The sequence below is a fragment of the Erinaceus europaeus genome, unplaced genomic scaffold, assembly GCF_950295315.1.
Source record: "Erinaceus europaeus unplaced genomic scaffold, mEriEur2.1 scaffold_612, whole genome shotgun sequence".
In the NCBI taxonomy this organism is placed as follows: domain Eukaryota; kingdom Metazoa; phylum Chordata; class Mammalia; order Eulipotyphla; family Erinaceidae; genus Erinaceus; species Erinaceus europaeus.
The window spans coordinates 5,001-26,107 of NW_026647595.1; the positions used below are offsets into that span (position 1 = coordinate 5,001).

Genomic DNA, 21,107 nt, shown 5'->3' on the forward strand with positions numbered 1-21,107 from the left:
GGAACTGAGGGTAAGATTTAGAAGCAGTATTATATAGACAGAAGACTTTCTTTTTAAAATCTTTCCTTCCTCACTACCTCTAAAACTGTATTTAGATCGTGATAGTACAAGTCTTCCATCCATAATGACTTTTTGGTCTTATTCATTCATTTCTCCTTACAACTGTTCTATGAACTAGAAACCAACATTATCCTAATTTTTATGATAAAGAAAAATCAAATAAGTCACCAAGGTCACATAGTAACTGAGCTGCAGTAAGGACCATATGAATATGACTCCAAAAATAGTTTGCTGGTTCTTCTAAACTATGCTTCCTACTTCACAGATGAAGAAATCTGAAGAGTGAAATTACTTCATTAATACCTTGCGTGAGGAAAAAAAAAAAAAATCTATATGTAGATGGTTTCAAGAATTGAAAGTATTTTTCTCCCAAAGTGGCATCTGTCAACCTGCAGTTATTTCTGGGATGCTAGGCAGATAAATTTTGTTCCAGTCTGCTGTCCAAGGTAGGGAAATAAGAAGCACAAATTATAAATAATTTCCTCCTAGGAAAGACTAGCCAAGTGTCATGGCACACAGTGTGGCTTCTGCAGCCCAGGAATGGTGATGTCCATCTACACGCTGCTGAGGAACCACTTGGAGCCAAGCCCAGAGCAGATCATGGAAGCTCTTGGAGGTGAGCCTCTATGGGACGGGTTCGATGGTGGCTGAAGACCATGGAGAGGGGTGGTGTGTCTTTGGGGTTTATGCTAATTAGTTGCTTCTTTAGCACAAGGTAGACCTCTCTAGCATTTCCCTGACCCAAGTCCTTTCCAGAAAAGTGCTGCCTTCATTTTGACACTGGTGACACAACAGTTGGCATCACTACAATCTCAGTCACTTATCACCAGGTAAGAGAGTCCAAAGAAAAGACATAGGCTATGTCTCAGAGTGAGACTGTGTCCGGTGTTGCCAACCACAAAAACTCCATCCAGTTTATATTGACAGTTATACATAACATCAAACAAGCAGGAGAAATATCAGTGTTTTTTAAATGAGTATATATCAAGGAGTAAATGCCACGATATAAATGGAAGAATATAGTTCTCACAGAAAGAAAACATCAGAGTGCAGATAGTGGTATTTAAAGCTTGTCTACACTTGCCATTGTCTAAATGTTTTAGACAGGTACACTTCTTTGATGTCATAAGAAATATGGAGTTTACTCTCTGGTCACCCTGTACAGCCTCCAGACTTTCAGGAAGAGTGAGGGTCATCAGAGTTTACAGATAGGTGTATGTGGCCCTTACCCTCAGTTTGTGGTCTGGTTGTTGCTCAACTCATGAAACCTCTGCCTCAGAGCACGGGAGTTGTGATGAAGAACAGCCTGGGGTCCTGCAGGGAGCAGAGGGTATGGTATTCTAGACAAAGAAACATGCCAGTATTACTTCTCAGTAATACTTGGCTAAGATCAAGTGTAGTATCTGTTCTTATCAGTTTAATATCTGATACTTCCTCTATCCGAGGACGATATATTAAATGGATTTTTGGAACAGGGAGTCAGAATAGGGGCTTGCTCCATCCACTCCACGCATTGACCTGGAGTTCCAGGAACCATGCACCCCCACTGGGGAAAAAAGTAAGTTTCAACATGGTGTTAAGTGCAAGGACCAGCATAAGGATTTGAGCCCCCAGCTCCCCACCTGCAGGGGTGTCACTTCACAGGTGACGAAGCAGGTCTGCAGGAGTCTCTCTCTCTTCCCCTCTCTGTCTTCCCCCCTCTCAATTTGTCTCTGTCCTATCCAACAGCAATAACAATAATAATAATAACAACAACAATAAACAAGGGCAACACAAAGGGAAAAGATGGCCTCCAGGAGCAGTGGATTTGTAGTGCAGGCATCGAGCCCCAGTGATAACCCTAGAGGCAAAAATAATAATAATGCCCAGTTAAAACACCAACCAAGCAAACATGAAGGCAAGCATGAAGGCACAGGTAAAAACTCAGTAGGATTTTAGTGGTCCCGGAAGTGGTGCAGTGATAAAGCTTTGGACTCTCAAGCATGACGCCCCAAGTACAATCCCCGGCAGCACATGTGCCAGAGTGATATCTAGTTCTTTCTCTCCTCCTATCTTTCTTATAAATAAATTAAATCTTAGAAAAAAAAAAACTCAGTAGGATTTTTTTTTCCTCCAGGGTTATTGCTGGGCTCGGTGCCTGCACCATGAATCCACCGCTCCTGGAGGCCATTTCCCCCCCCCTTTTTTTTGTTGCCTTTGTTGTTGTAGCCTCATTGTGGTTATTATTATTGCCATTGTAGATGTTGTTCGTTGTTGGATAGGACAGAGAGAAATGGAGAGAGGAGGGGAAGACAGAGAGGGGGAGAGAAAGACAGACACCTGCAGACCTGCTTCACCGCCTGTGAAACGACGCCCCTGCAGGTGGAGAGCCGGGGGCTCGAACCGGGATCCTCACCGGTCCCTGCGCTTTGCGCCACATGCGCTCAACCCACTGCGCCACCGCCCGACCCCCCTCAGTAGGATTTTTAATAAAAACTATCAGGGAGGCTGGGAACAGGAAACTCTTCAACACATGTGAACTTGCAAAAAATAAAAAGAAAACAACCACCACCTAGTCAAACTGTCTCTAAGACTATGATGGTGATCTGGGGCAGGGGCAGGGGCGGTGCAAAGTTTTGGTGGTGGGCAGAGTGTGAAAAAGGCCCTGTAATCTTATAACCTTGTAAACCATTTTGAACTCACTAATAAAAATTATATCTGAGAAACTTCAGTTCTGATGAGGAAGATAGGCATGCACAGAAAGGGCCTTCCTCCAGAGCCATCCATACTAAGATTCACACAGTGAGCAGCAGAGCTCTGAATGGGGACAGGAGCTAGAGCCATGACGAGTAGCGCACTTTCTCTTAAGAGGACATTTAAAGAAGAAGATACTGCACGGAGTTTATTTATTGCATAGAGACAGCCAGAAATTGAGAGGGGAGGGGAAGATAGAGAGGGAGAGAGACAGAGAGACACCTGCAGCCCTGCTTCACTACTCATGAAGCTTTCCCCCTGCAGGTGGGGACCAGGGGCTCGAACCGGGGTCCTTTCACACTATAACATGTGTGCTCAACCAGGTGCATCACCACCTGCCCCTTCTACACCGAATTTAAAAGAAGACCACATATGAGATAAAGCAGGGTGGCAGGTGATAGGAGATAGGGCAGAGCAGGAAGTAACGCAGGAAGAATTGACTAGGCCAAACGATGGGGTCTTCGTGGTGTTTCAGTAAAAAAATGTAACTACAGTGGGTCATATAGTAGCGCAGAGGATTAAGCACATGTGGCACAAAGCGAAAGGACAGGCTTAATAATCTGGGTTCGAGCCCCCGGCTCCCCACCTGCAGGGCGTCGCTTCACAAGCAGTGAAGTAGGTCTGCAGGTGTCTATCTTTCTCTCCCCCCTCTGTCTCCCTCCTATCTCGATTTCTCTCTGTCCTATCCAACAACAACATCAGTGGCAACAATTACAATAACAACAACAAGGGCAACAAAATGGGAAAAAATGGCCTCCAGAAGCAGTGGATTCTTAGTGCAAGCACCAAGCTCTAGCAATGACCCTGAAGGCAAAAAAATTGATTAATTAATTTAATTAAAGAAAATGTAACCACAGTAGCTATTGTTGAAAAACATCTCTATTTCAAGTGGGTCATTTTGCTGGCTTGGAAAACAGAAAGCAATATAATGGCTCATATAGTTCTTGTGCTAAAATCATGAAGTAGTAATCAGTATATTGCCATGTTATGCCTTAAAACTGTATCTCTTCTTAATCAGGTAATCTATGTCGCTGTACTGGATACAGACCAATTATAGAAAGCGGAAAAACATTCTGTTCAGTAAGTTAAAATTATATTTTATATACACACTCAAATTTGTAACTATGGGGTGCTGGGTGGTGGTGCACCTGATGGAGTACATGTTACAAGGCACAGTTCAAGCCCCTGCAGGGGAAAAGCTTTGCATATAGTGAAACATTGTTGCAGGTGTCTCTCTCTGTCTCTCTCCTTATCTCTCACCCCCTTCCATCTCGATTTATGGCTGTCTCTATCCAATAAATAAATAAATAAAGTTAATAAAAAATATATAACTATAACGTACAGGTAGCCAGTGGGTCTACCACATTGATAACCCTTTGCTTAGAATCATTTACTGCATTCACTAATCTCTAAAATAACCCTATGTTGACATTTCTAACCACTGAAAGTTGTTGAATGCCTCTTTTGTGCCTCCTTTTTTTCTAACTGGGGGGTGGGGTTAATGGTTTACTGTATATACAGTTATTGGTCCATGTGTAAAATGTCTCAGCTGTCTACAAAAGACTCTTACCCCCAGCTGAGGTCCTCCTCCAGTATCATGCACCATTACCACCACCACCACCATCTCCAGAGTGGTGCAATACACCAAACCCAGTCCAAGTTCTACTTTGTGTTTCCACTTCTATCCATGAGTGAGATTGTCCCATATTCATCCTTTTGTTTCTGACTTATCTCACTTAACATGATTCCTTCAAGCTCCATCCAAGATGGGGTGAAAAAGGTAAATTCACCATTTTTAATAGCTGAGTAGTATTCCATTGTGTTTATAGGCCACAACTTGCTCAGCCACTCATCTGCTGTTGAACACCTGGGTTGCTTCCAGGTTTTGGCTATTACAACTTGTACTGCTATGAACATAGCAGAACATAAACATACACAGATCTTTTGGGATGGGTGTGTTTGATTCCTTAGGATATATTAGAATACATATTAGGATACATATATATATTATTGTGATTATATATAGGATGTATGTTGTGATTATATATATAGGATGTATCCCCAAGAGAGCAATTGCAAGGTCATAGGGTAGGTCCACTTCCAGCCTTCTGAGAATTCTCCAGACTGCTCTACACAGGGGTTGGACCTATTTAAATTATTATCAGCAGTGCAGAATGGTTCCTATAACCCCCTCACACATACACAACCTCTCCAGAATTTGTTGCTGCTATCTTTTCTGGTGTATGATGTTCTCAAAGGAGTGAAGTGTTATCTCATTGTTGTCTTTATTTGCATTTCTCTGACAATCAATGACTTGTCTCTGACAATCAATCACATGTCTTTTGGCCTTTTGGATCTCTTCTTTGGTGAATATTCTGTTCATATCCTCTCTTTACTTTTGGATGAGTTTTTTTTTTTCTGAGTTTTGTGAGCCCTTTATATATTTATATGTTTGTGTATATTTGGCCTTTTTTTCCTACTGTATGGTATGTAAAGATCTTCTCGTGGTCCAGAAGATGGCACAGTGGATAAAGCACTGGACTCTCAAGCATGAGGTCTGGAGTTCAATCCCCAACAGCATATATACCAGAGTGATGTCTGGTTCTTCCTCTCCCTCCATCTTTCTCATTAATAAATAAATCTTAAAAAAAAATCTTTTCATGGTCTGGCAGGTGGTGCAGTAGATAAAGCATTGGATGCTCAAGCATGAGGTCCCAAGTTCAATCCCCAGCAGCATATGTACCAGACTGGTGTCTGGTTCTTTCTCTCTCTCCTCTTATCTTTCTCATTAAAAAATTAAATATAGGGAGTCCGGCTGTAGCGCAGTGGGTTAAGCGCAGGTGGCGCAAAGCACAAGGACCGGCATAAGGATCCCGGTTCGAACCCCGGCTCCCCACCTGCAGGGGAGTCGCTTCACAGGCGGTGAAGCAGGTCTGCAGGTGTCTATCTTTCTCTCCCCCTCTCTGTCTTCCCCTCCTCTCTCCATTTCTCTCTGTCCTATCCAACAACAACAACAATAATAACTACAACAATAAAACAACAAGGGCAACAAAAGGGAATAAATAAATAAAATAAAATAAAATAAAAAAAAAGATTTTATAAAAAAAAAAAAAAAAAAAAAAAAAAATTAAATATTTTTTAAATCTTCTCCTATCATGTAAGAAGTCTCTTTGTTTGGGTGCTGGTTTCTTTTGCTGTGCAGATGCTTTTCAATTTGACATAGTCCCATTGATTTATTTTTGTTTTTGTCTTCATTGCAATTAGACTTGTGTCACTGAATATGCCTATAAAACTTACATGGAAAGAGTGCTGTCAATATTTTCCTCTAAGTATTTGATAGTTTCTGGTCTAACGTCCAAGTCTTTGACCCATTTTGAGTTTATTATTTTGTTTGTTTCTTTTCTTTTCTTTTTTTTTTTTTTACCAGAGCACTGCTCAGCTCTGGCTTATGGTGGTGTGGGGGATTGAACCTGGGACTTTGGAGCCTCAGGCATGAGAGGCTTTTGCATAAACATATCCACTCCCTCCCTGCAATTTACCTTTGTGTGTGGTGAAATGTAGTGGTTCAGTTTCAAATTTATGCAAGTTTCAACCCAATTTTCCCAACACCATTTGTTGAGGAGACTCTCCTTACTTCATTTAATAGTTTGGGCCCCCTTGTCAAAAATTAGATGTCCATAGGAGTTGGGGTGCTTTTTATCCCCAAAATATCTTTAACTCCCCCACCTGCAGCTTCACAAGTGGTGGAGCAGGGCTACAGGTATCTCTGTCTCTCTCCCTCACTATCTCTCCCCACAATTTCTCTCTGTCCCTATCCAATAAATAAATAAAATAATTAATTAATTAAAAAATCTTCAACTCTTATTTTTACCTGTAGGTCTAAATTAGGCACTTTCCTAAGAAGGCCATGATTTCAAGAAATGGGGAGATAGTGTAGTGGCTCTGCAAAAGACTTTCATAGCTGTAGCTCTGTGGCCCCAGGTTCTATACCCAGTTCCACCATAAACCAGAACTGAGCAGTGCTCTGGGGTGTGTGTGTGTGTGTGTGTGTGTACACATGTACCTGTCTGTCTCTGTATATTTCTTTTTTATCTTTATTTGTGGGATAGAGACCTCCAGAAATCAACAGGGAAAGAGGAAGATAGAAAGGGAAAGAGAGAGAACTGCAGCCCTGCCTCACCATTCACAAAACTTTCCCCTTGCCAGTGGGGACTAGTGGGCTTGAACCTGGGTCCTTATGCATTGTAACATGTGCACTCAACCAGCTGTGCCACAACCCAGCCCCTCTCTATATTTCTTACTAAAGTAAGTAATGGAATATTTTAAAAGTATAATTAGAAATCAAGATTTTAGTTCAGTATATATTTTAATTTTTTTTACTATCCTTATTTATTGGATAGAGACAGCCAGTAATCAAGAGGGAAGGTGGAAATAGGGAGGGAGAGAGACAGAGAGACACTTGCAGCACTACTTCACCACTCACAAAGCTTCCCTCTGCAGGTGGGGTCTGGGGGCTTAAACCTGGGTCCTTGTGCATTGTAACATGTGCACTCAACCAGGTGTGCCACCACCCAGCCCCTAGTTCAGTATACATTATATGTAAATTTTGAGTGAATGTTCAAGAGGATTCACAAGCAGGAAGGAAAGACAAGATATATAATTTTTTAAAAAAATGGAAAAGGGGTGACTTTTGAACTATATCTTAAGCCAAGTAATAAAAGTGGTTAAGTAAATATTCCAAATAAGAAAAATCCTAAGCTAGAAAAAAGAAGGCTAAGTTCAGCTAGGATCTTGATGTGAGCACAGAGGAGTTAAAAGATTGTTCTGGGTCAAGAAACTCAAAGTTCAAGCTGATGAATGCATTTAATTGCTGTCTGTTCTCAAAAAAGGATTAATACAGTAAGAGCAATAATTCCCAAAGGAAATATTCTTGATACCTGTCTGTAAAAATGATGAGCCTGGAAAGGCTTGTTAAGGGTGATGCATGTATTTGTACAACTTCCCATGTATGAAGGAGCAAGGACCTAAACTGTTTTGGTGGGTATGGATCCAAAACGCTAACTTTCCTAAAGGAGGTTATCAGAATCTCAAGGTGAGGAAGGAAGTAGTGAGAAAGGAATTCAAGTTATCTTCAAAATTGAAAGATGAAGGAATCATACAGGCTGAAGGAATTTGGAGAATGATGTAGTATGTGGCAAGGAAGGCTAGCTTTGAGATATATTAAAGTTTTTGAAAGTTAAATGTTAAGAGGAGACATATATTTAGAAACACAATTTCAGCTAGATGTTCTTGTAGCTTATTTGTTTGTCTTGGTGATGCCTAAGAGTGAAATCCATATCTTTGTACCTGCATGATACCCAGTGAGCCACATCCTCCCCCAGACTGGTTTTGTCATTCATTATTTTAGAGAAAGAAAGGAGAGAGAATAGATGAAGGAGGAGGAGAGAAAGGGAAGGACTAAAAGAGATGAAAAGGTAGGAGAGGAACCATATGGCTGCTTGATCACCCATGGAGTTGTTCTTGGTGCTGTCCATGGTGCTGCCAACACGGTGCCAGGGCTCAAACTCAAAGCCTCAACCATGGTGAAGCCGGTGCTCTACCAGCCATCTCCTGGTCCTGGCACCTCTTGTTTATGGAAAAAAATAATTTTATGTAATTTTGAATGACCAAAATCAATTCATTGTGCACGAATGATTTGGAAAGGGGAAAAAGAACTACTTTTATGCCAGTAATGACATTTTACAAACTAGAAGCTAGTTAATTTTAAATTATAGTTAAGGCATTGTTTGTATTGAACCATGTGGATGACCAATATTCTATTTCTGACTCACCAAAAAACAGTAGTTTCATATGACTCAGGCTAATACTATCCATTTTTTAAAAAACAAAACCAATAGATACAGACAAAATATCTATCGCGTGCAAATATTTGCTGTGCTCACACTGGGTCCCACAAGCCCCTATGTTGTCACAAAATCCAAATCTTTCCTTGACTCTGTAGAAAATTACAAGTAAAAGTAGCAACAGTTGCCTCTGCAACACGTCCTGTGGGTGAGATATTGTCCTCACCTTTTGCATATTTACAATGTTCGGTGGATCTAGAATGAAAGACTCAGCACGGAAAGAAGGAAGGAAGGAAGGAAGGAAGGAAGGAAGGAAGGAAGGAAGGAAGGAAGGAAGGAAGGAAGGAAGGAAAGGGTACGAGGGAGAGAGGGAGGGAGGGAGAGAGAGAGGAGGAGGGAAGAAGAAAGAAAAAGGGGAAAAGGAGAAGGGTGAGAGAGAGGAATGGAAAAGGAAAAGAAAGGAGGGAAGGTGGAAAAAGGCCTAATTGCTAGCTTGTCTTCACAGGACTTCATGAAACATAAACACAACCTCCTCTATGATAAAGAAGAGCCATTTTTTCTTCCTTCTTCCTTCCTTTTTATTATTATATTTATTATATTATTATATTATTATATTTATTATAACACCTTTAAAAAACAACCCTCCATTTATCTCACTTGCAGCGGAAAACCTTAGCTGGCTGGCCCCAGCCTCCTCTAGCCCCTTTCTTCTCTCAGCACTGAGTAATATCATTAACAAGACCCTGTCTTGAACACGATTGCACACTCCCTGCAATTTTCATCTCCCTATGCCTTTTCATCTTCACACTTGGCAATGCAATTACCAGTTATGGAGCAGATCTTTCTCTACACGTGGACCCTAAACATACACACGCATGCGCACACATGCACGCGCATGCACTCACATGCGCATGCACTCACATGCGCACATGCGCGCGCACACGCACAGGTACACACGGTCCTTCAAGTCAAAGGCACTCTGACTTCTTCCATAGCACCTGGAGGGCGGGCAGGTGCTAATGGCTACTTGGGTTGGTGTTTAAATCTCCCAACACTGAATTTGTTTTTAACTGATTCCTAGGAATCTACCATTTGTCAAATGAAAGGATCGGGAAAATGTTGCATGGAACAAGAAGAGAGGTCTTTTGAAGATAAGCCAGAAAAAGTGAGTACCTGGGATTCCTCTCTTGTTGGAGCTGCCCGAAAAGCCCCCGTAAACACACAGGTATTCATGCCTTATGCTCTTTATTGAGTGCAAAGGAAGTGAATTTAGGACGCAAACCTAAATTCACCTTTGAAAATTGTTCCAAAACTTACCAGACCCCTGATTTGCACTAGGTTGGAAACACAGAAGGCTGAAAACCATTACAGATATCCATGCCACCATTTAGTTTTGATGTCTGTATCTTCACCACCACCCCCAGCCTCACTACACACATGAGGACTGTAGGGGACACCAGCAATGGCGCATCTTTATATCTGTGCCACACAGGCATAGCTTCGATCCTGTCCTGATGTTCACAGTCTAATTTCTGACACGAGAGGAGGTGCATAATAGAGTCTAGCAGATATATGCATGATAGAGTTCTAGCAGAGAAGCCATCACGATACCCTCAGGGTGGGAAGACTCTCATTCGGGGTACCCCATGACTCTGGCACCTCCATTTCATCTTGGGGGGTGGAAGAAGCATCGACCCTGACTCAGAAGTTTCCCTCTTAACAACTTCTCTCTGAAGTCACTCACTCTGAAATTTCACTGCTTTTGTTTTGTTTTCTTGAGATATGTACCAAACTCTACAATGAAGATGAATTCCAGCCCCTGGATCCGTCCCAGGAACCTATATTTCCTCCTGAGCTGATAGTAAGATGCTTCACTTTCATCGTCTCCTCCTATGGTGTGGTCAGGCCACCTTGTGTTGCACCGTGGAATTATTGAGGTCCAGACACCAGACGTTGGGAATGTCTGTGACCTGACACTGGAGTGGTCGCCACTTTGGGGCACTTGTTCATACAAGTCTGAAGTTAAAAACAGTGATGCTGCCTAGACTCAGAGACACTGCTGCCACCTCCTCTGTTGACGTTCTTGGGCTCAGAGAGGATGGTTGACTTATCCAAGGTCACACAGCTTCACTGTGAGATAGATGACAGACATTAGAGAAAATTAATGGGGCCAGGGGGCAGGCTGAAGGTAACATACAGGATCAAGCTCACATAGTAGGAAACTCAAGGATCCATACAAGGATCCTGGTTTGAACCCCAGTTCCCCACCTTCAGGGGAGTCACTTCACAGGCAGTGAAGCAAGTCTGCAGGTGTCTATCTTTCTCTCTCCCTCTCTGTCTTCCCCTCCTCTCTCATCTCTCTCTGTCCTGTCCAATGAAAAATAGGAAAAATGACCTCCAGGAGCACTAGATTCTTAGTGCCTGCACCAAGCCCCAGTGATAACCATGTAAGGAAGGAAAGGGAAGGGAAGGGAAGGGATAAGAAAAAGGAGAAAGGGAAAAGAAAGAGACAGACAGACTAGTAAAGAAAACTGATGGATACTGGCTAAAATGCAATTTACAAATCACCTATGTGGTTTCAACTCGGAGGAAAGAGAGTGAACGAGTGAGCAATCTAAACACTGTGTTGTGCCTGCCATCTTATCTTCTTCCTGGGAACCCCGCCACCACCATATTGAAGGAAGCTTGAATGCTGTGGTCTCTTTCACTCTCTCTATCTCTCTGCTTCACTGTCTACACACACACACACACACACACACACTGCCTGGCGGATGATTTATGGGATTTTTTTCAAATCTTTTTTTATTATTTACTTATCATTGAATAGAGAGAGAGGAGAGAAATTGAGAGGGGAGAGAGATGGAAAGAGACATAAAGATACCAGCAGCCCTACTTCACCACTTGTGAAGCTTTCCCCCTGCAGGTGGAGACCAGAGGCTTGAACCTGTGTCCTTGTGCACTGTTATGTGTGCACTTAACCAGATGTGCCACCTCTTGGCCCTTAATATAGGATTTTTTTCAAGAATAATTTGCCTATAAGCAATTACTGACCCCTAGAAAACCCTAATCCTCCAAAAGAGGCTCCTCTGAGTCATGCATATGACTAAGTGAAAGCAGGAAGCCAAGCCCCTTGATTCCTGTGGCATGCAGCCTCCTCTTCACAACACATCTCACAAAAAGAGAAGCTACTAGAGATCCAGAGGGACAAACATCTATTAGAATGTCTATTGAATGGTGGCCCCACTGAGCCTATCAAACCAGGTAGCTGCCCACTAGTTCATAATGACTACCCTCTCCTGGTCTCTAGAAGTTATGCCTTCCCCCTCAGAAAGCTGGAGTAACCAATGAATCCTTTAGACACCCAGAAAAATGTATGTTGCTGAATAGTGTGACTGTGGATTTTGCTCCTCTGCAGAGAATGGCAGAAAATCCAAACAAGAGAAGGCTGACATTCCAGGGGGAGAGGACCATCTGGTTTACCCCTGTAACCCTAGATGACCTTCTGGAGCTGAAAGCCACTCACCCCGAAGCCCCCCTCATCATGGGGAACACCACAGTGGGTAGGTGTCTGGGGACATGTTTCTGAAGTCTAGACTGGGTAACCCAGAGCTGTGTCTCTTTAATTTCTTTATAAATTCATTTTTTATTACTGAAATACTCTATGGTCCTTTACAATGTTTCGGTTGTCTTCTTTGGAAAATGGATCATCTGTGTCACAGTTTCCAACCTGGATCCCAGTAAGTGGCATCTGCTCACAGTCATTGTCTAACTGCTTTCAATACTTTTTTCCTCCAGGCCCCAACATTAAATTCAGAGACGAATACTATCCGGTTTTCATTTCTCCACTCGGGCTTCCAGAACTGCATTTTGTGGAAACCACAGATGATGGTAAGCACCTTCTTTTTCAAGTAAGATAGGAACAAGCTGGTGATTAAACAGTTACATGTGGGGAATGTTTCAGAGATTATCTGACTTCATTGATTCAAAGATATTTATTGTATATCTCCCATGAACTTGCTCAAACTAAACAACTCAGCGCAGCCACTGAGAACTACATTGTCCTAAGATTCATCACGGATCAAGGATGCCATGTGGTTCAGCTAAGGGAGGATTAATGGAGTGAGATGGCTTAGGCTAGTGGTGATCTAGTAGGAGAGGTTCTTGCCAGACATTACTCCCTGAATCACTCAGGCTCGTCTGGCACGCACGCACACAGTATCTGGGCTACAGATTTAATAATTGACCTGTGGACAACCTTATATATTTTCACACTCTTCACATGTACCAAGTGCTTTCACATTTCTTGTTTCTAGGGAGCCTCAAAAAAAATAAAATAAAAATGTGGAGCCTAGATAATGAATGGTTCACCCCGTAGAGCACGTACATTATCATGTGGAAGGACCTGAGTTCAAGCCTCCCTGTCTCCACCTGTGATGGGGTGGCGGTGGAGGACTTCAAGAGTGGTGGAACAGTGCTACAGGTGTTTCACCTTCTGTTGCCACTCACCTCTATCAAAGAAATGAAGAAAAAGAAAAAAGAAAGAAAGGAAGGAAGGAAGAAAGAAGGAAGGAAAGGAGAAAGGAAGAGGAAAAGAGAAGAGGAAAGGAAAGGAGAGGAGGGGGGAGTAAAGGGGAAGGGAGGGAAGGGGAAGAAAAGAGAAGGGAGGGGAGGAGAGGAAAGGAAAAGAAAGAAAAGGAAGTCAAGTGGTAGCACACCAAGTAGAGCACATGCATGACCATGTTCAAGGACCTGGGTTCAAGCCCCTGGTACTCACCTGCAGGGGGTTCCACTTCATGAGTGGTGAAGCAGGTCTGCAGGTGTGTATCTTTCTCCCCCCCCCTCTATTTCCCTCTCCCTTCTCAATTTCTCTCTGTCCTATCAAAGTATAAAAGAAAAAAGTAGGGGGGGGGGAATAACTCTTACACTCCATGAAGGCACCACTTTCCATACTAAAAATATATGAACTAGGTAGATGACATCACTACTCAGAAGCATTCCAGCACATCTGCAAACAAAATGAACCCATACGGAAATTATAGGAGGCTGGTGTTTGAGCCCTGGCTCCCCATCTGCAAGGGGGAAGCTTCACAAATGTCAAAGCAGGTCTGCAGATATCTCTCTGTCTCTCTACCTCTTGATCCCTCCTCCCCTTTCAATTTCTCTCTGTCCTATCCAATAAAATGGGTGAAATGGCCACCAGGAGCAGTGGACTCATAGTGCTGGCACTGAGCCCCAGCGATAACTCTGGAGGCAAAAAAAGAAAGAAAGAAAGAAAGGAAGGAAGGAAGGAAGGAAGGAAGGAAGGAAGGAAGGAAGGGAGGGAGGAAGGAAGGAAATTACAGAAAGAGATAACTGGGGCCCAGGAGGTGGTGCAGTGAATGAAGCCTTGAAATGTGAAGTCTCACAACTCAACTTCTGGCATCCCATAGGCCAGAGTGATGCTCTGGTTCCTGCTCTCTCTCTCTCTCTCTCTCTCTCTCTCTCTCTCTTCTCTCCCTGTCTCATTAACAGATAAATCAATTTTTAAACAAACAAAACTAAGTAAATCTTTAAAAAGAAGAAGAAGAAAGGAAAGGAATGCTTGATGAAGAAAGACACATGAGTGATACAAATCTTCAAGTCCACTTCCATGTAGGATTAATCTTAATAGACTTGGCTGAAATGTTCACACTTAATCAATTTACTCGGGAAAACAGTACAACTGGAAATTGACCATGTAGTGAATTTCAGTTATCTGTGGTTGACATGTCTTGAGATGCCCTAAAGATTGGCACTTAAGATTTAAGAATAGAGCAAATGCCCAGAAATGTCTTTAATTGTCTTTGGGGTTTGGTCATTCTAAGCTAATCTGGAAAAAAAAAATGGACATTTGGAAAGACAGTTTCCAAGTAGCCCTGTCTGGTGACAATTCACTGTGAGGTCATATTCCACTGTCTTATTTTCAGGGGTCATAATAGGTGCAGGGAATAGCCTGGCACGGTTGAGTGATGCTTTACATTTTATCATTTCGGAACAATCAAAGGAGAAAACCAAGACCTACCGGGCTCTCCTGAAGCATCTGAGAACTCTTGCTGGAGCACAGATTAGAAACATGGCGGTATGTTCTCTAGACTTTGAGTGAAGCCCAAGTTGCAGGGAATCACACTACAGATTTGGGGTAGCAGATAAGAGTTCTTCACAGCAGCATAGCACATCCCCAATTCTTTAGTGTTCAGTCAGACTCGTGTCTCCACCTTACCCCATGTTATTGGACTTTCAGACCTTCTCAAAGAAGCTTTGTCTCCTCATTGTGTGAAGAGGGCTGAGGAGATAGCTCTGCATTAGGACACAGGACTTGCATGTCTGAGGTCCCAGGTTCAGTCTCCAGCACTGCCATATATCAGAGCTGAGCAGTACTCTGATATTTCTCTCTCTCTCTCTCTCTCTCTCTCTCTCCCTCTCCCTCTCTCCCTCTTCCCCTCCCCTCTCCCTCTTCAACCCCTTACCTCCTCCCCCTTTCCTCAACCCCTCTCCCTCCGCCTCCCTCTCCCTCTCCCCGCCCCTCTCCCTCTCCTACCTTCTCTTAAAAATAGATGTTTTCTCAAGCACTACCTTGGGCTAAGTCGTGTGTGTGAATCTCATACTGATTCACATTATGTGACTCTGTTTAGCTGCCTTAGATCTCTGCCAGATCTTTCTGTGAAACAGAGGAGAATGGCTCAGCTGGTAGAGCCCCCAGATGACCATGAGCAAGGACCCATTCCAAGCCCATTATCGTCACCTGCAGGGGGGTCATCACAAGTGCTGCTGGTGTCTCTCTTTCTCCCTTTCTCTCTTATTCTCTCACTTTCCATTCAAAAGAAAGAAAAGAGACACATAGCCAGTGAGAGTGATAGAGTCACGCAGGTGGGAAAAAAATCCTTTGTGTAACAACTAAACATGGCTCTTCTTTTTCAATTTCTTTACTAGGGGAATTAATGTATCACGGCCCTTTTTAATGTCATCTTTTTTCACTTAGACTTTAGGAGGACATGTGGTGAGCAGGCCTAACTGTTCTGACCTAAATCCCATTTTAGCGGCAGGAAATGCTGTCATCAATGTGGCATCTAAAGGTAAGAGATGAACAGGCAGGTATCCTTGCCTGTAATTCTCATTGCTAATTGTATAGTGCCTAATTGTATAGGACCCAAGGACACCTGACTCAGACTCAGCAAATACAGAGACTGTACTCTCATCATCTCAAATGTACAAATGAAACTGAATTCCAGTATTCTGTTCTCTATAGAGTCTGTTTTGTAGGTCAGAGTAACTACTGTACCTGGAAACTTTTCTTATCTAGCCACACTAATGCACAGTCAAAACTGTATGATCAAAACTGCCAAGGGAAAATTAATGAGAGATATCCATGTTATCCATTTTTCTGATAAGACTTTTTATTTTAAACAAACTCAAGTTTATAAGGTATCTTATTTATGACTTCTTTCTTTATTCAAAGATAGCTTGACTTTTTGCTAAAGGAAAATTATTTAGGCTCAAGGAAATAAAGACAAATGCAAAACAGGGGCCAGAGATAGATAGCTCACATGATAGACTGATAGCTCACACAGATAGATAGATAGATAGATAGATCACTTACATGATAGTTCACATGATAGATAATTCACATGATAGATAGATTAGATAGATAGATAGATAGATCACATGATAGATTGATGGCTCACATGATAGATAACTCATGGTAGATAGATAGACAGACCAACAGTTCACATGATAAGATTGATAGCTCACAAGCCTTGCTGTGTGCAAGACCATGGAACATTGCTGTGGTGTCTCTTCCTCTCCCTCTCTTCCTCTCTCGGTATCTAAAATAAAAGAATAAAAAAAGTCAGCATGCAAGCAGCAGACTTGCACATGAGTGAAGCCCAGGTGTTGCAAAAACAAATCCAAATCATTTAGGAGGTTAGTGGTGTATGATACCTTCTATATGATCAAAATCATATATTTTAAAGTGTCAATCAAGTAAAAAAAAAAAAAAAAAAAAGGTAAACTGTTAAGAGAAAAAATAGCAGATATTTCATCTCTTTGGTCAGTCCCACCTTCAACACTGGGATATTTCTGGACCTCAGTTCTCCCGTTTAAGAAATAACATTGTGGGAGTCGGACGGCAGCACAGCGGGTTAAGTGCATATGGCACAAAGTGCAAGGACCAGCCTAAGGATCCTGGTTGGAGCCCCCCGGATCCACACCTGCAGGGGAGTGGCTTCACAATCGGTGAAGCAGGTCTGCAGGTGTCTATCTTTCTCTCCCCCTCTCTGTCTTCCCCTCCTCTCTCCATTTCTCTCTGTCCTATCCAACTACAATGACATCAATAACAATAATAATAACTACAACAATAAAACAACAAGGGAAACAAAAGGTAAAATAAATAATTTTTTTAATTTTTTTAAAAAGAAATAACATTGTACCTGTTCGTGGGCCTACACTGTGCTAGGCTGTTTCCAAGTAGCTGACACTCTTCAAGGTCAAAATTTGTGAGTGGTAAATAGTAAGCTACAATAACCAGACTCGTTGACTTACCTGGTCCAGTCTAGTCATTCCACAGGTGAGAAACCAGAGGCCCAAATCTTCCATGAGTTAACCCTGCTTGGGAGCTGATGCTAAGACCTCATCTGGCTCCCAGCCTGTGCCTTCCCCTCCCGTCAGAGGTGTCACAGCTGCTTCTCGGTGCAGAATCATCAGCTTGTTACATTTATTCTGATCAAGGTCATTTTCCCTACTAGAAGGAAGACGGCAAATTTCTTTAAATGGCCCATTCCTTGAGAAATCTCCGGAAGCTAACCTGAAGTTGGAAGAGATTGTATTATCTGTTTTTATTCCCTACTCCATGCAGGTAAGGTTTCCCTGACCAGCTGCCCACCTCAAGGGGAGCCCAACACCCCCTCTTCAACAACATTCTGGGGAGAGGGAGCTCTCTCGATTTATCAGTTGCTTCAGGGAGACTTAGGGAGCTGCTCACAGGAAGTTCTCAAGTGACCATTAAATCCATTTTCACACCAGGACCACATGGTGATTTCTATGGACTCCAGCACTTTGCCTTTATGGGTCCCTTCTTCCATGAAAATCTTAATTGAAATTATGACTGTGAATACTACTCAGCTATTAAAAATGGTGAATTCACCTTCTTCATCTCATCTTGGATGGATCTTGGAGGAATTATGTTAAGTGAGATCAGTCAGAAAGAGAAGGATGAATATGAGATGATCTCACTCACAGGCAGAAGTTGAAAAACACGATCAGAAGTGAAAACACTAAGCAGAACCTGGACTGGAGTTTGGTGTACTGCACCAAAGGAAAAGGCACTGAGGTGGGTGGGGGGAGGGTTAAGGTCCTGGAATATGATGGCAGAGAAGGACTTAGTGGGGGTTGAATTGTTATGTGGAAAACTGGGAGATGTTATGCATGTACAAACTATTGGTTTTTTACTGTCAACTGTAAACCATTAATCTCCCAATAAAGAAATAATTTTTTAAAAAGACAAGAAAAAAAGAGGTAGAAAAGGGTAGGAAAGGCAGGGAGATAGCTCAGTCTGATAGAACACCAAACTTTCATGCCTGATACCCCAGAGATTACAGGCTGAACATAAGCTCTGGTCACTTTCCATCCAACCTCAGAGTGTGTGTGTGTGTGTGTGTGTGTGTGTGTGTGTGTGTGTGTGTGTGTGTGTGTGTGTGTGTGTGTGTTAAATAAATATATCTTTAATTTAAAAAAAAACACTATGCCTGTGGTAGTACAAAGAGGAGTCTATCCCAGGTCATAACTGATAACTGATTATGTCACCTTGTTATTATATCACACACATTATTTTTCTTTTGTTTTTCCAAGAAATTAAAAGTGAGTCACTTTCACAGAATGAAAAGTTTTAGGTGAGGGTTTGAATGTTTGGTTTCAAATAAATAAGTAACTTAGCCAGGAGTGAGGAGAACTAGAGTCAGCATCACCTACAGGGAGTCTCTGATAAACTAGAAAGTCATTGTCATATCAACTAATATTTATTAACCAAGACATTATCAATGAATTTATTTTTTCTTTTTTTTTTTTTTAGCTTTCCACAATCCTCACCTCAAGGGCATGTTTCACCCCTCTCTCCCTTGCTATTCTCCTGCCTGGAATGATAATCCCCTTCTCTCTCTCTTTCTCCCATGCTCAGACTCAACAGCTTTCCTTCCCCTTTTAATAATATCAGGGAAGGGCTCTTAAACTCCTTACTTCATGGCTGAAATAATTACTTAATTGCTTTTTTTCTTCTATTTTTTTATAGAAATTTAGAGGGGCTGGAGAGAGAGAGAGAGAGAGAGAGAGAGAGAGAGAGAGAGAGAAGGGAGGAGAACAGACATCTGCAGACCTGCAGAAAAAGCTTTGCGAGTGGTAAAACAGTGCTACAGGTGTCTCTCTATCTCTCTCCCTCTCTATCACCCGCTTCCCTCTCTACTTCTGGCTGTCACTATCCAATAAATAAAGATAATAAAAAGTGTCATGAGATTACAGCAACCAGAATGAAGAGAAAGTCCCCATCAGCATAGAAGAATAAGTCTGCTTCAGCTTGGTGTTCTTGGTAAATTTCATTTGAACAAAAATTTCTGCTACTTATTAAAAAAAGCCTTGATCAAACCTTTATATTATCAAACATTGTAATCCATGCAAAGTTCAATCAGGGCTTAATCGCTTCCCCACTGACACCTTAAGATTTAGAAACTTAAAAAAAAAACTTTAAAAAAAATTAGAAACTTTTCCACTTTGTGACTGACACTAATGTTTCGTCCTAATAATGAGACTCAGTCTAGAACAACAGATTTGGAACTGGAAAGGACTTTGGAGATACTTTGGCCCATTGTTTTCAAGTATTAACACCAGGGTTATCGCTGGGGCTTGGTACCAGCACTACAAATCCACTGCTCCCAGAGGCCACCTTTTTCTATTTTATTGGATAAAGACAGAGAAAAATTGAGAGAGGCAGGAGAGATAGAAAGTGAGAGAGACAAAGAGACACCCGGAGAGAGGCTTCAGCACTCATGAAGCATCTCCCTAGGAGGTAGGGAGTGAGAGCTCAATAAAGACTTTTTTTTTAATAGCAGGATTCTTTGTTCAAATCAGATTTACCTAGAACAGCAAGCTAAACTAGATAAAATTTTTTCTTAAAATGTTTACTTATGGGAGTCAGGTGGTTAATGCAGCGGGGTAAGCACATGTGGCTCGAAGCGCAAGGTCCGGCATAAGAATCTCAGTTCCAGTCCCCGGCTCCCCACCTGCAGGGGAGTCACTTCACAAGCAGTGAAACAGGTCTACAGGTGTCTGTCTTTCTCTCTCCCTCTCTGTCTTCCCCTCCTTTATTTTCTCTCTGTCCTATCTAACAAAGCCGACATCAATAACAACAATAACTACAATAACAATAAAACAACAAGGGCAACAAAAGGGAAAATAAATAATTTAAAAAAAATTTTTTTAATGTTTACTTATTCAGACCGGATGGTGGCATAACTGATTGAGTGCACAATGACTCAGTTCAAGCCCCTGGTCCCCACCTGCAGGGGGAAACCTTCACGAATGGTGAAGCAGGGCTGCAGGTGTCTCTCTCCCTCTCTCCCTCTCCTCTTTCCCCCTACCTTGTCAGTCTCTGGCTGTCTCTATCTAATAAATAAAGATAATTTTTAAAAAAACTTTAAAAGATAATACAAAATCAAAAAGATATGTGTACACCTATGTTCACAGCAGCACACTTCGTAATAGCTAAAACCTGAAAGCAACACAGTTGCCCAACAGCAGATGAGTGGCTGAGAAAGCTGTGGTATATATACACAATGGAATACTATGCAGCTATCAAGAACAATGAACCCACCTTCTCTGACCCATCTTGGACTGAGCTAGAAGGAATTAGGTTAAGTGAGCTAAGTCAGAAAGATAAAGACGAATATGGGATGATCCCACTCATAAATAGAAGTTGAGAAAGAAGAACAGAAAGGGAAACTCAAAGCAGGGTTTGACTGAATCTGGAGTAGGGCACCAAAGTAAAAACCCTGTGGTGAGGGTGAGGGTTTATGTTCGGCTTCACAGGACGGGGGTGGGGGGATAGGACAGTCTTTTGGTGGTGGGAATGGTGTTTATGTACACTCCTATTAATTTGTAGTCATACAAATTACTATTTAATTAATATGAGAAAAAAAATTTTTTTAAGTTTATTTATTTATTTAGCTTACTTATCAGAGCTCTGCTCAGCTCTGGTTTATAGTGGTGCCAAGGACTGAACCAGGGACTTCAAAGATTCAGTCATAAGAGTCTTTTGTATAAGCATTGTGCTGTCTCCCTTGGCACAAGCTAAAACAGATGAAGGTGAAAACACTTCACTTCTGGAGCTGGAGAAACAGCATAATGGTTATACAAAAGGCTTTCATGCCTGAGGCTCTGAGACCCCAGCCCCACCATAAGCCATAGCTGAGC

At 42.1% G+C, this 21,107-nt stretch overlaps 1 protein-coding gene and 1 non-coding gene across 2 annotated transcripts in view; both read left to right on the top strand.

Annotated features, from left to right (window-relative positions):
* LOC103121600 (aldehyde oxidase 4-like) overlaps positions 1-21,107 on the top strand; it is a 73,992-nt gene that overhangs the window by 4,094 nt on the left and 48,791 nt on the right. Inside the window, exons 3-11 of the mRNA XM_060184151.1 lie at positions 550-676; positions 3,812-3,873; positions 9,718-9,801; positions 10,417-10,497; positions 12,052-12,196; positions 12,432-12,524; positions 14,582-14,733; positions 15,634-15,727; positions 17,396-17,505. Of these exons, the coding sequence (XP_060040134.1) occupies positions 550-676; positions 3,812-3,873; positions 9,718-9,801; positions 10,417-10,497; positions 12,052-12,196; positions 12,432-12,524; positions 14,582-14,733; positions 15,634-15,727; positions 17,396-17,505 (948 nt within the window). The remainder of the gene's footprint in view (positions 1-549; positions 677-3,811; positions 3,874-9,717; positions 9,802-10,416; positions 10,498-12,051; positions 12,197-12,431; positions 12,525-14,581; positions 14,734-15,633; positions 15,728-17,395; positions 17,506-21,107) is intronic.
* Positions 1,423-1,606, top strand: LOC132536381 (U2 spliceosomal RNA). The gene has a single exon (XR_009547982.1). It is a non-coding gene; the product is annotated as a U2 spliceosomal RNA (small nuclear RNA).